This window comes from Hemitrygon akajei, chromosome 5 (genome assembly GCF_048418815.1).
Source record: "Hemitrygon akajei chromosome 5, sHemAka1.3, whole genome shotgun sequence".
Taxonomy (NCBI): Eukaryota; Metazoa; Chordata; class Chondrichthyes; order Myliobatiformes; family Dasyatidae; genus Hemitrygon; species Hemitrygon akajei.
In genome coordinates this window covers 97,522,701-97,537,827 of record NC_133128.1, presented here as the reverse complement: position 1 = coordinate 97,537,827, position 15,127 = coordinate 97,522,701, and the positions used below count along the sequence as shown (strand labels likewise).

Sequence of the window (15,127 nt, the reverse complement as noted above, 5' to 3'; positions counted from 1 at the left end):
CTACAGCACAGCAGTAAAAATCTTAACCAGGTCATTACACTCTGCCCCCACCAAAAATAGTTATGTCCTCACAACTTTGAAACTTATCACTGATGTCCGGATCTCCAAACCATTTGTGAATGGTAGTGACATATCTCACTAGGGGGATAGATGCAACATTCTGTTCTCCTGGTGCATCATAGGCCAGCCTATCTGGGGCTTCCTGACTCTTCAAAACCTCCTTATTTCATCTTCAACCACCCCTTGTTTCCCTTCCTGTCTACTAGAGGGTGCCACTCCCTGTCTATCATTCATGTCTTCCAGAGGCTCAGGTCCCCCTGCTTCATGACCGAATTTAACTTCCGTCAGTTTAGGCCGGTGCAGCCAAACATCCTTCACTGGTGCTAACTGGTGAAACCCCTCTCGGAAAGGGGGTCCGTCGTTCCAATAGTGTGGAGTAACCAACATCAGCCTCATCAGTAGAAAACGCATCTTCATGCCCCAACATCCTCTCAGTTAAGCTTCTTTTCCATTCCTCAGACATTCCAGCAAATTCCGGAGTTCTGGTCACTCTAGCTACTCCTCCAGGACGTAACACAACAGGTTGAGCCTGGGTGTATCACACAGTTCTCCTTTCTGCTCATCATCCTGCTTAGGAGGAACTTGCACCTCCTCAAAAGCAGCTGTGACCACAGGGTGAATGGATAACTTGTTCCAAAAAGTTCTCTCCATTCCTCTCCTTGCATGCTCGCAGAAACCTTCTCACTACAGCAGTATTTGTTCTCACAAGAACGGAAGCTCCATCCTTTTCAACTGGTGTGTCAATAGTCTCAGTTACTCCAACATATGCTTCTGAAAACTCCAACTTCAACGGCAAGTAACAGACAGACAGACATACTTTATTGATCCCGAGGGAAATTGGGTACCCATACCTTTGTATGGGTACTCATCAGTACTAAGCCCCTGATTCTCAAGGGCACTGAGTGGCGTCAATGGTAAATGCGTCAAATACCAGTTGTAAGAGGATCTATAAAACAAAGTAACTTGAGAACCTGAGTCAAGTATGGCTCTAACATAAACGCCTTTAATCCGTATGGATACATCAGAGCCCGGTCCTACTAAACCTTCAGGAATAGTATTTAGTACTTGAGTATTTCCCTTGATACACCGATAGGAACGTATCTTCTCTGAAGCATCAGCCCATTCCTTTACCATGTCCCTCCGTAGTTTTACCTCTTTTCCTCTGTTTGATTAACCGCTGATTTACTTCCAAAGATTTTCCTGTCCTACATAATTCCCGCTTGAAATGTCCGTCTTCTTCACAGAAAACACTGGTCACTTCTCTGGTCAAGGGACCCCATTCAGCAGCAGCTCTCTGCTTAGTATGTGTCATCAGTGGGTCCGGCTCCCTAAGAACTTTGTCACGCTTGGTGACAGCATCCGCCAATATCGACCAGGATATCTCAGGTCTGAAATCTTTCATGAAATCCTGTAAAACCGCCACCTGTGGATATCAGGGGCTGTTTCTGCAACAGCGGCTACTACTGAGTACTGTGCCCTGCTGACGAAGAACTCCCACTCCTCCATTGCATATTCCTCTTCTGTAACTTCTCTGAGTAACTTGGTAAAAGATGGAGGCGGGTGCATCTTGTGGGTCATTCGAATATGTAATCACGCCATGTGACAGCGCACCCTTCACAACTTGCTCCATCCTCAAACAATTTGTCTCAGACAGCTGAATGCCTCCTTTGTGGCACAGACAGTGCAGCAATTTCTCCAACCTGAAAATATAGATAAGACAACTTCTCTTTTCTCCTGGAAGGTGTACCTAAACTTCATCCTAAGATCAGCTGCACTTCCAGCAGTGCCAAAAGCATCTTCCAGAGCTTGCAGATAATTAGCTGACGTGGCTAATGGATTTTCTGCCTTGAGGAACCTCACTAAATCAACCATCAAACCCATTTAAACTCTCTACCAGTCTCTGTTTTTTCATATTATCTGAGCACTACCACTCATCCATTAACTGAGATGTCTGCTCAGCTCAAGCCTCATATTCTTCTTCCCCAGAGAACAGTCCCAGCCTACATTAACTTTGGCTCTCCACAGATATACTTCTGCATTTATCAATCAGTGATGACAAGCTCAGAATTTAAATCAACCACTGAAGGACTCAGTAGACCTATCACATTAGACATTTCCCCCTTACTCCACAGAAACAACTTTTTGTTAAAGTCTCCGCCTTCAGCTACGGGAAACTTGACTTTCAATTCAGCACCCTTGCCTACATTCCCCTCCTCTCTGAAAGTATGGATGGTCCATGGCTCTGCCTCTCCAATGGTACCAGGCAGATCTACTGCTGTCACTTCAGCGCTAGTCTGAACTAACACAACACCTTTCCTCTCCGTTTGGTCAGATTGCTGTTCCACGATCATACTTTCCCCTAATGCTCCAACAGTACTTCAAACCCTAACCAACAATTCATTTGGGCTGTGGATATCCACCCCATTCAGAAGACAAGCATTAGTTATGGGCAATCTCTTTGAATCACACCAGTGCTTAAGCTCTGCGACATCCATAACCACGTACCTTAATCACTTTTCTAGACAATAGTTTAATACAGGCTTAAACACAGATCCACTTAATTCTGAGGGAAGTCACACAGCATTCAATGAATTCAATCAAGGATGATGGCTAACAGCTACTGGATTACATGGCGAGAAACCCATCTTTCTCAGGCTTCTTTTGTCTAGGGCGTATGACTTTGGTCCCGCCAAATCTGAGAGGTTGGGCTGTCTCACCCACCCAAACCCCTGTTTGTGTGAATGCTTTGTGATTTACAGTCGGCAAGAAATAACAGATCATACACTGCATAAACTTATAAAGAAGTATATTTAAGAATGTTAACTTAAGCAGTTACTAAAGGAAAGAAAAAAGCAAAAAGGGCCCATTATACTTAAACAGTCACATGTGCATGAACTTGTCTGTACCTCATGAACTAGATCCCCAGACCACATGAAAGCACACACCAGCTTCCAAATGTTGCTCATAATCCATCTTGAACAAACAGGCTCTTATATGGAAGTACTGGTCCTTCCTCCTCGAAGCCATTCATCTGCACAAAGCACCTTGTGCAATAGGAATAGAATCCTCCACCATCTTCCCTCCTGTCTACTACCAGGTCCCACCAACAAAGACCTCTCCGCCCAGAGTTCTCTAGAACCTTCTCCCAACTCTACCATCCCGATTAGCTGACACAACATTCCTAAGTTGAACAACAAGCCTCTTATCTCAGCTAAAACCCAAAAAAGCTGAAAGCAGAATAGACTGCTTTACAGAACTGCTAAAATACCTACAACACAGCAGTAAAAATATTAACCAAGGTGTTACATACATGCACTTTGATAATAATTTCACTTTGAACTTTGGTGGCTACAGTGGCCGGCAATGCTGTTGGGAAAATGTCTTTATCCCTCAAAAACCATCTGATCAACCTTTTCAATCAAGCGACTTCAGTCCCTTGTAAAACAGCTTTGATATGAGCACAAGGAATTGCTGGGCTTAATCTAGGAACTCAATGCTTTTCCCTTGGCAGTTGCTTCAGAGATGGATACAAATAGTTTACACATTTTCACACAGAACTTAAATCAAGAAATATAGTGTACTTTGAAGTACTGCAAAATCAAGTAAAGTTACATATTGTAAAGTGATATACTGTATAATTTCCCGAGAAAACTATAGTAAGCGCAATTTTTTTCTACATTTTTATTTTGCAATTGATAACAAACTGCTTAATTTTAACCCCCAAATAATTATAATTCAGATTCTAAATAATAAAGATTTTATTTAATTTACAAGGATTGCTAAAAAACCCAATTGTATGAAAACACAAATGTGAATGATTACCAGCATAGAACCAGAGCAACGATGTGTGTATCAGCTAGTTTAACTCTAAAGCTGACTATAACTGAGAATGGTGCACTCATTTCCTGAACTCCTGGTTATCCATTGTTTACAACTTGATAATGCTCTCAGGATGAATCTGGACTGTCAATGAGCTTCAACACCGCAGTCTGCAGTTTGTTGCTTATTTCTATAAAATGTCCCTGACAGTTATCAGCGGAATTTGTCCTTTTTGTTATATACTTTCTCCCTCACTTGAAGTGTCCAGCACCCCTTCACATCCTCCCACCCCATTTCCTCCATCACACATACCTACTAATATCTTGCTAGTTCATGGGTGACAAACCTATGTCACCAAAGTGACATGCACAAAAATTTTGTTAGCATGCAACAAGCAGTTCTGCTGCTTGATTCTTTAAAACCCACTCAAAATAAAAAGATAAATAACGATGATCTTTACTGCCAGATGAAGCAGCAATTTTTTTTACAACCTAATTAACCAAATTACCCCCTAACAGGCATCACCACATTTGCTCATATTTGCAAATCTTTGTCATTAAAATGTCAAAAAGGTATTCGGTTAGCAAAGAGAGTCATAGAACATTATAGCACAGAAACAGGCCCTTCAGCTTACCTAATCAGTGCCAAACTATTATTTTGCTTAGTCCCATTGACTTACACCCAGACCACACCTCTTCCAACCATGTACCCATCCAAATTTCTCTTACATGTTGAAATTGAACCTGCATCCACCATTATCACTGGAAGCTCATTCTACATTTGCACCCCCCCCCCATCGTGTTCCTCTTAGATATTTCACCTTTCACCCTTAACCCATGACTTCTAGTTCTAGTCTCAACCAACATCACTGGATAAAGTCTGTTTGCATTTACGCAGTCTCTGGTATCTATCCTGTCTAAAAGCAAAATACTCCCATCTACTAGAACAAACCCCCCCCCCCCCCCAGAAAATACTGGAAACAATCAGAAGGGCACGAAATTTTTGGAAAGAAATATAAAATTAATGTCTCAGGTTGATGCACTACCAGGTAAGCTCTTCCCTTCTTACCGATACAAAGTGCCAAACATGACACAAACGCAGCTCCTGATATAAGGTTATTGATCCGAACCAAACTCTATACGGATGCTCTCTGATTTGCTGAGAAGTCCCTGCATTTTCTGTGCAGAATTTTCAACAAGGAATACCTCAACCCAAACAAAAACATACGGCATTGAACATGAAGGACAACTATGGAGCACAGCTTTAATAAACACAAGAGGTTCTGTAGATGCTGGCAATCTTGAGCAACAAGCACAGAATGCTGGAGGAACCCGGCAGCTCAGGCAGCATCTACGGAGAGGGGTAAATAGTCGGCATTTTGAACCGAAACCCTTCAACAGAATCCAAAACGGCAACCGTTTATTCCTCTCCATAGATATCGGTCTTGCTGAGATCCTCCAGCACTTTGTGCATGAGTATATCTCTAACCCAGCTTGTCTTTGTATTTGGGTCTTTGGGAAGTTGTTACCTGGCCCACTTGATGGGGTAGGGCAGATGGTTCAGCAGGCTGAAAGTGTAAAAGGAATAACGCACAATCTCCGTAAGTGTCCAGGCAGCGATAAACAGAAGCACACTGTCCTCACTCTGCACCTGGGGAATATGAATAGGAGTGATTAAATTAAAAATATCTCCTGCGAAGGGGTTTCAATTCAATTGTAAATCCAAGTGTAAAGCTTAACAGCACCACTACTTCCTCAGGAGGCTAAAGAAATTTGGCATGAACACATTGCCTCTTACCAATTTTTAATCCAGGCAACATAGAAAGCATCTTATCTGGATATATTACAGATTGATATACAGTTGCAAGAAAAAGTTTGTGAACCCTTTCACCCGACCTGGTTTTCTGCAATAATTACTCAAAATGTGGTCTGAACATCATCTAACCATCAATAATAGACAAACACAATCTGCCTAAACTAATAGCACATAAACAATTGTACTTTTCAGGTCTTTATTGAACACATTGTTTAATCATTCACAGTCCAAGATGGAAAAAGTATGTGAACCCTGGTATTTAGTAACTGGTAGAACTTCCTTCAGCAGCAATAACCTCCATCAAACATTTTCTGTAGCTGCTGATCAGGATGTCCAATGCTAGGGAGAGTAGCTACAGTACTGAATTTCCTCTGTGTGTACAATTTATCTTACTGTGGACTGTTAAACACCCAGGTATTCAAGGCTTCACTCAGAGAAAACAAAGGAAAGAAAAGCTCAAGTTTTTTTGTTCTCTTTATATCTGCTCAGCTAGGACAGTAGGGATGACTGGCGGGATAGTGAAATGCTCCTGTTGCAGGATGTGGGAGGCAAGGAGACCTCTAAGTGTCCCTGATGACTACAACTTTGAGAAGTACATCCAGCTGCAGCTTCTAACAAACCATATTAAGGAGTTGGTGCTGGAAATGGATGAACTCCACATTATTCGGGAGGCTGAATGAGTGATAGAAAGGACGTATAGAGAGGTAGTTACACCCAAGGTGCAGGACACAGGAAATTGGGTGAGAGTCAGAAGCAGAAAAGGGTTAAGGAGCCAGTGCAGAGTACCCCTGTGGCCATCCCCCTCAAGAACAGGTATATTACTTCGAAGACTATTTTGTGTGTGTGTGTGTGGGGGGGGGGGGGGGAGTAAAAGGCCTTACAGAGGAGAGCCACAGTGGTTGGGTCTCTAGCACTGAGTCTGCCTCTCAAACTCAGAATGGAAGTGGGGTGGGGAGAAGAAGAGGCACACTGTGGTGATAGGGGATTCATTAGTTAGGAAATGCACAGAAGGCTCTGTGGACGAGAAAGAGATTCCTAGATGGTATCTTGCTTCCCAGATACCAAGGTCTGGGATATCTCGGATTGAGTCTTCAGCATTCTTAAGTGGGAGGGTGAACAGCTAGAAGTTGTGGTCCACGTAGGTACAGATGACATGGGTAGGATGGGTGACGAGGTTCTGCATAGGCAGTTCATGGAGTTAGGTGCTAAGTTAAAAGACGTGACCTCAAGGGTTCTGATCTTAGGGCTGCTACCCATGCCACATGCTAGTGAGGCCAGAACTAGATAGATTGTACAGTTTAATACATGGCTAAGGAGTTGGTGTAAAGAGGATGGGCATAAAATTTTTGGATCATTGGTCTCTCTTCCAGGGAAGATGGGACCTGTTTAGAAGGAACTGTTTACACCTGAACAGGAGGGGGACTAATATCTGAGTGGGATGGTTTGTTAATGTTTCATGGCGAGGTTTGAACTAGAGTTGCAGGGGATCGGAACCAAAGTGCGAGAATAATTAGTGGAGAGTTTGTGAAGGCAGGTATTGGAAATACCTCAGCCAAAGTGAGGAATCAAAAGGAAGAGCACTGTTTTACTAGCATCTTCAGCTGCCTAACTTGTAGGAAAGGCAGATAATAGTACTGAAGATGAGGTAGCTGATTTACAAACAGAGGCAATCTGTAATGAGAAGAGGCTGTTGACAGGGCAAAATTGTAGTCAATAGGATGAGTTGCAATGTAAAAGGTGGACAAAATCGCAAAGGGTGAACGGAAGACTGAAGGTATCATATCTGAATGCACGCAGCACAGTTACGGAATAAGGTAGATCAATTTGCAGCATGTTTGTAGATTGGCGGGTATGATGTTGCAGGCATCACTAAATCATGGTTGAAAGATTATAGCTGGGAGCTTAATATCCAAGGATACACTTTGTATCAAAAGGATAGGCAGGAAGGCTGAGGGGCAGCATTGTTGTGTTGGTAAAAAATGAAATCAAATGATTAAAAGAGGTGACATAGGGTTGGAAGGTGTGAATCATTATAGATAGAGCTAAGGAACTGCAAAGGTAAAAAGACCCTTTGTATACAGACTCAAAACAGCAGTCAGAATGCAGCTGACAAATTACAACGGGAGATGGAAAATGCATGCTAAAAGGGTAATGTTACAATAGCTATGGGGGGACTTCAATATGCAGGTAAATTGGGAAAATCAGACTGGTGCTGAATTACGGGAGGGGGAACTTTTAGTGTCTACAAGATGGCTTTTTAGAACAGTTTGTGGTTGAGCCTACTAGAGGATCAGGTATTCTGGATTGAGTGTTGTGCAATGAACCACAATTGATTAGAGAGCTTAAGGTAAACAAAACCTTCAGGGCAAGTGTCATAATATGATCAAACTCACCCTGAAATCTGAGAAGGAGAAGCTAAAGTCAGATGCATCAGTATTACAATGGAATAAAGGGAATTACAGAGACATGAGAGAGGAGTTGGCCAGAATTGATTGGAAAAGGACACTGGCAGGGATACGGCAGAGCAGCAATGGATGGAATTTCTTGAAGCAATTAAGAAGGCACAGGATATATACATCCCCAAGAGGAAGAAGTATTCTAAAGGAAAGATGACACAACAGTGGCTAACAAGAGAAGACAAAGTCAACATAAAAACCAAAGAGAGGGCATATAATAGAGCAAAAATTAGTGGGAAGTTAGAAGATTGAGAAGCTTTTAAAAACCAACTAAAAAGGCATTAAGGTCAAAATGGAATATGAAAGTAAGCTAGCCAATAATATTCAAGAGGATACCAAAAATTTCTTCTGATACTTAAAGTGTAAAAGAGAGGCAAAAGTGGATATCAGACTGTTGGAAAACGATGCTGGAGAGGTAGCAATGGGGGATAATAAAATGGCGGACAGTGTGACAGTGCAGCACTCTCCAGCAATAACTGTGGGAAGAGCAACCTGTGCTTTGTGCAAACTCAAACCTATGACCTTCTAATGGAGAAGTGTCCATGCAACAGATGGCACTGCAATAAATGTGGCTTTTGCAATGACCATCAAGTATTGGAAATTTTCATTTATTTTTAACTAAGTGGTTCTTAACTTATTCCCCACAGTTTCAGCTGCTCATCGGCAAAGCTAGTGAACTTACTGCTTCCATCAAGCTTGTTCAAAGGTGCCTGTTAAGTTAGAGGGCTATAGTCTGATGTTGCAAAAGACCTTAGTGCCCAAAGGCCAAATACAATGGATTCTGATTAATTGGGACACATCGGGACCAGTACATTTTGGTCCAATTAGTGGCTATCCCAATTAGATGGTGTTTCATGGAAATTGATAAAAAGGTATAAAAAAGACAAACTACCATTTAACTGATCAACAAATTATGCATTTAAATGAAATACAGAACAAATTAGAACACCACCAAAACTACCTACTGGTAGTGGTCCGACAATGACAGGAAACCTGTGTGGGAGAACTTTTAAAGAGGAAAAGCTGTTGCAATGAGGCTGTTCCACTCTCTCAACCGTGGACATCTAGGCCCAGTGCTATGAGTAGACATTACTAATGGGGTCTTCCCTGTTTGCAGTGGATAACCATGACTTCTTCTAAAACTTGTTATGCCCTTCATTCTCTATGGAGTGTTGCAGAACCTACTTTCTGGCCATTGAATCTCACTGTTGATCTCATCCACCCATTCCACTGGAGCTGACTTCACATGCTTGGACAGGCATATCACTATCTCAATGGGGTACAAGATCCACCGACTACCCTCATATGGTTTAGCCTGCCTGTTGTACTGGGGTGTGGCTGCTGTCAGACACAAGCAGCTACTTGGAGCCACAGGTGAGAGCTGAGTGTCTGGTGGGGATCAAAGGTAACATTCAAGATGATTATTGATACCTTGAAATTCTTCACAGTTCCTAACTTATTGAAGTAGCAAAATAGTTTCATTTTCACTCCCAGCTGTTTCTGGAATTTCCAAGCCTGAATACTTGCCAACTATTAGTGACAAACACCAAAATATTTCTTGCCAACTATTAGTGACAAAAATCACTGCCTTTTGAACACAAACACACAACTGCCGCGATTTAAAATCTGATCACTCTAAGCAGTGTAGCATCTAGCCGCCACACAAGACTGACGCTAGTTAGAAACTGTTTGGCAAGTCTCCAGTTCCAATTAAGTGGCATAGTGTCGCAAATAAATAAAAGGAATCCTGGTTGTTGTCTCGATTAGTTTTTGTTCTTTAAGAGTTGTCCCAAATAAGTGGCTGCCTTGATTAACCAGTACCAAGTAAGGCAAGTTTATCACCACAAATTGATTCAATGATCAAAGCCTGGGGAAGGATTAGGAGTAATTGGAGAGCTCTTCCAAAGGGCCAGCTGGGCTTAAAGGGCTAAATGGCCTCCCACAGGTCTGCATAATTCCATCTTGGTCATTGTGAATGCTCATTGCCAGAGGATCAGACTTAACTCCGATTTAATTCCAAGGTAGGATAGACATAATGTGGGTTCCCACATTATATCCCACAGCTGGAAGTTTCCACCTGCTTCAAATGGGCAACAATTATACCAGTGTCCAAGAAGAGCAGTGTGAGCTGCCTCAATGACTATTGTACAGTAGCACTCATATCTACGGTGATGAAATGCTTTGAGAGGTTGGCTGTGGCTAGAATCAATACCAGTCTCAGTAAGGACCTGGACCCACTGAAATTTGCTTATTGCCACAATAGGTCTGCAGTGTTTGCGATCTCAGAGGCTCTCCACGTGGCCTTGGATCACCTGGACAACACAAATAGTTATGTCAGGATGCTGTTCATTGACTATAGCTCAGAGTTTAACACCATCAGTCCTACAGTTCTGATCGAAAAGCTACAGAACCTGGGCTTCTGTAGCTCCCCACCTCCTGCTGCACTGGATCCTCAACTTCCTAAATGGAAGACCACAATCTGTGCGGATTGAAATAACAAACCCAAGTTGCTGACGATCAACACTTACGCACCTCAGGGCTGTGTGCCTAACCCGTTGTTCTACTCTCTCTACACCCATGACTGAGTGGCTAGGTATAGCTCAAATACCATCTATAAATTTGCTGATGATACAACCATTGTTGGTAGAATCTCAGATGGAGATGAGAGGGCGTAACAGCAAGGTATACCAACTAGTTGGGAGGTGTTGCAGCAACAACGTTGCACTCAGTGTCAGTAAGACTAAAAAGCTGATTGTGGACTTCAGAAAAGGAAAGATGAGGGAACACACACCAGTCTTCGTAGAGGGATCAGAAGTGAAGAGGGTGAGCAATTTCAGTTCCTGGGTGTTAATACCTCTAAGGACCCAATATGGTCCCAACTTACTGATGTAGCTATAAAGAAGGCAAGACAGCGGCTACATTTAATTAGGAGTTGAGGAGATTTGGAATGTCACCTAAAATCACACAAATTTCTACAGAAGTACCAGGGAGAACATTCTGACTGGCTGTGTCACCATCTGAAGGCCACTGCACAGGATCGAAGTACGCTGTGGAGTTGTAAAATTAGCTCCACCATGGGCACTAACCTCCACAGTATCCAAGACATCTTCAAGGAGCAGTGCAGGAAAATGGCAGCATCCATCATTAAGGAGCCCCACCACCCTCAGGACATGCCTGCTTCTCATTGCTACCATTAGGAAGGAGGTACAGAAGCCTGAAGGCACACAATCAATGATTCAGGAACAGCTTCTTCCCCTCTGCCATCTGATTTCTGAATGGACATTGAACCCATGAACACTAACTCACTACTTGTTATATTTGTTTTTGCACTTCTTATTTAATCGGACTATTTTATATATATGCACACAAACACACACAAATTGTTTTCTATATTATCTATGTGGTACTGCTGCCACAAAGTTAATAAATTACACACATGGCTTTCATCAATCTTGGGATTGAGTTTAAGAGTTTACAGCTAAATAGGACCCTGGTCAGACCCCACTTGGAGTACTGTGCTCAATTCTGGTCGCCTCACTACAGGAAAGACTTGGAAACCATAGAAAGGGTGTAGAGGAGATTTACAAGGATGTTGCCTGGATTGGGGAGCATGCCTCATGAGGATAGGTTGAGTGAATTCGGCCTTTTCTCCTTGGAACGACGGATGAGAGGTGACCTGATAGAGGTGTACAAGATAATGAGAAGCATTGATCGTGTGGATAGTCAGAGGCCTTTTCCCAGGTCTGAAATGGCTAGCATAAGAGGGTACAGTTTTAAGGTGCTTAGAAGTAGGTACAGAGGACATGTCAGGGGTAAGTTTTTTACGCAGAGAGTGGAGAGTGTGCAGAATGGGCTGCTAGCGGCAGTGGTGGAGGCGGAAATGATAGGGTCTTTTGGATGGATACATGGAGCTTAGAAAAATAGAGGGCTATGGGTAAGCCTAGGTAGTTCTAAGGTAAGGATATGTTTGGCACAGCTTTGTGGGCCGAAGGGCCTGTACTGTGCAGTAGGTTTTCTATGTTTCCATATGCTGGTGTTATTAAACGATTCTGATTCAAGAGAAGATAATCACTCTAACTAGGCATAATGCACAATCCTCTCCCAGGTGGTATCCCCCATGATAAATGAAAGGGCTGCTAAATACAATTGCAGGTGTTAGTCCTCATAACTCCCCTACCTGTTTCACACTGTGTGTAACCGCCCATGTCAAGAATACACGTGACATCACTTGGAACCCAGTTAGGACCACAGAGGATGGAACAATTCCTGTAGAAGAAAAAGAAACACTAACAGAGATATGACCTTTAATTATATGACCAGAGACAAGGAAATGCCATCTGTAGGGAAAAAATGCAGCAAGCACTTTTGTAAGGAAAGAGTTAAATTTAATTCCTTTGTGGTATATGAAACAGGCCCTTCGCTCCAACTTGTCCTTGCTGACCAAGTTATTACAGAACTGGTCTTGTTTGCTTGCATAGGGTCCTTATCCCTCTAAACATTTCCTATCCACTTATCTGTCCAACATCTTTTGAACCTTGTCCCTGCCTCTACCACTTCCTTTGGTAACTCGCTTCACATATCCACCAGCCTCCATGTGAAAAGCCTGCCCCTCAGATCCACTTAAAGTAACTGAACTAGAATACAGTTGGCCCTCCTTACCTGCGGGGGATTGGTTCCAAGGACCCCCCCCCCCCCCGCGGATACCAAAAATCGTGGATGCTCAAGTCCCTTATTTAACCTGAATCAATGCGGTAGTCTTTAGGACCCAGCGGAACCCCAGACTTTATTTAACATGTTCAGAGCGGTGGGCATTAGGACCCGGCATAGCTCTGAATCCGCGGTGTTTCTGTTCACAAAAATAATCACGGTCGCGATTGAAAATAAGGTGAAAGTAATAAAGCGATTGGAAAGAGGTGAAACACCATTGGTCATTGGAAAAGCGTTAGGCTACAGTCGGTCAACGAACGGAACAATTTTAATGGAGCATGTGAAAGGCCCTGCCCCGATGAAAGCTATGATTAATACTAAACAACGCAGTGGTTTAATTATTGGTTTTTGGGTTTTTGATCCTCCACATCAACCTGGCACAGTGGAGAGCACACTCGGGAGCGGTCTGTCACTAGATCGAACTCGGGAACTTCCTGAGCCTGGCGCTGAAACATAGGTTCTTAAGTGTTTTATATGCATAGAAAGGTAAAATATATACTATATACAAATGCAAACGTTTGACTAACTGACACTAAATAATACTGGATGTACCTGTTCCAACCTACTTAGTAAGAGAACTTCCGATTTTTTTCGATCCTGATCCACGATAACCCACACACATCCTCCCGTATACTTTAAATCATCTCTAGATTACTTATAACAGCTAATACAATGTAAATGCTATGTAAAATAGTAGTTATACTGCATTGTTTAGGGAATAATGACAAGAAAAGAAGTTTGTACATGCTCAAACAACAAGTGCTGGAAGAGCACATCCGGGTTTTCACAATTTGCGGTTGGTTGAATTTGCAGATGTGGAATTCGCAGATAAGGAGGGCTGACTATTAGTTGTTTATTGAAAATATAACTGATCCCACTTGGCAAAGTTTGGTGAGATTCAATATATAACTTTACATCGACAGGATACACAAGAACAGTGAGACAGAAATTGCTCACTGTGCATGATTAACATATTACAAGAGAAAGGTGATTAAACAAAAAAAATCAAATGGTTACCTATGCTTTAGGATCAGAAGTACATACATACCCACAGCACAATGAAGGATCTGAAAAACAGAAGAAACATATTTAAAAGTGTGCTCACACTCTTTTACTAATGTTATAAATTGTTACAGTACATTAAGGTGTGCAAAAGTTGGCTACTTAATCTTAAGGATCCCATTAACTGAAGAAGCCACAAAAAGGCTTGATATTTCAGTATTTGCTGAGTAGAAACTGGGCTGTAACATTAACTACATAAACTTCTGCCATGATATTTATAAAAATAATTGGTAGAAGACCCATGCTGAACTTTTTCGTTTTATTGTGACTGGTTAAAACCTCTAAAGCATGAGTGGCATAGTAGCATAGCAATTAGTGCATCAGTTTACAGTGACAGTGATCGCCAATCGGTGTTCAATTATCACCACTGCCTGTCAGGAGGTTGTACGTTCTCTCTGTGACTGTTTGGGTTTCCTTAGGGTGTTCCAGTTTCCTGGACTACCAATCAGAGTTAGTAAATTGTAGGCATGTTATGTTGAAGCTGGAAGCATGGTGTCACTTGCACAGCTTAATCCTCACTGATTTGATTTGATGCAAACGACGCATTTCACTGTATACAGTTGGCCCTTCTTACCGCGGGGGAATGGTTCCAGGACACCCCCCCCCCCCCCCCCCCCACGGATACCAAAAAACGCAGATGCCCAAGTCTCTTATTTAACCTGTCTCAGTGTGGTGGACTTTAGGACCCGGCGGAGCTCAGGACCCACTACCCGCAGTGTTTCTGTTCCGTTGATGGAAAACAATCACGATTGAAAATAAAGTGGAAATAATAAAACGATCAGAAAGAGGTGAAATGCCATTGGTCATTGGAAAAGCGTTAGGCTACAGTTGGTCAACGATCATAACAATTTTAAAGGATAAAGTGAGAATAATGGATCATGTGAAGGCCTTGCACTGATGAAAGCTACAATTACAGTCGGCCCTCCTTATCCGTGGATTCCACATGCACGGATTCAACCAAACGCGGATCGGGAAAACCCGGAAGTTCTCTCTCCAGCACTCGTTGTTTGAGTATGTACAGACTATTTTTTCTTGTCATTATTCCCTAAACAATACAGTAAAACAACTATTTACATAGCATTTACATTGTATTAGGTATTATAGATTACTTATAATACTTAAAAGTACAGGCAGTCCCTGGGTTATGAATGAGTTCCATTCCTGAGTCCGTCTTTAAGTGGGATTTGAAGTTGGAACAGGTACATCCG

General features: G+C 42.4%; 1 protein-coding gene across 1 annotated transcript in view; it reads right to left on the bottom strand.

Moving 5' to 3' along the window:
- Positions 1 to 15,127, bottom strand: part of hacd2 (3-hydroxyacyl-CoA dehydratase 2) — a 68,487-nt gene that overhangs the window by 22,027 nt on the left and 31,333 nt on the right. The window contains exons 3-5 of the mRNA XM_073046118.1: positions 13,906 to 13,924; positions 12,328 to 12,416; positions 5,408 to 5,529 (exon numbers count right to left, since the gene is read on the bottom strand). Coding sequence (XP_072902219.1) covers positions 5,408 to 5,529; positions 12,328 to 12,416; positions 13,906 to 13,924 — 230 coding nt within the window. The remainder of the gene's footprint in view (positions 1 to 5,407; positions 5,530 to 12,327; positions 12,417 to 13,905; positions 13,925 to 15,127) is intronic.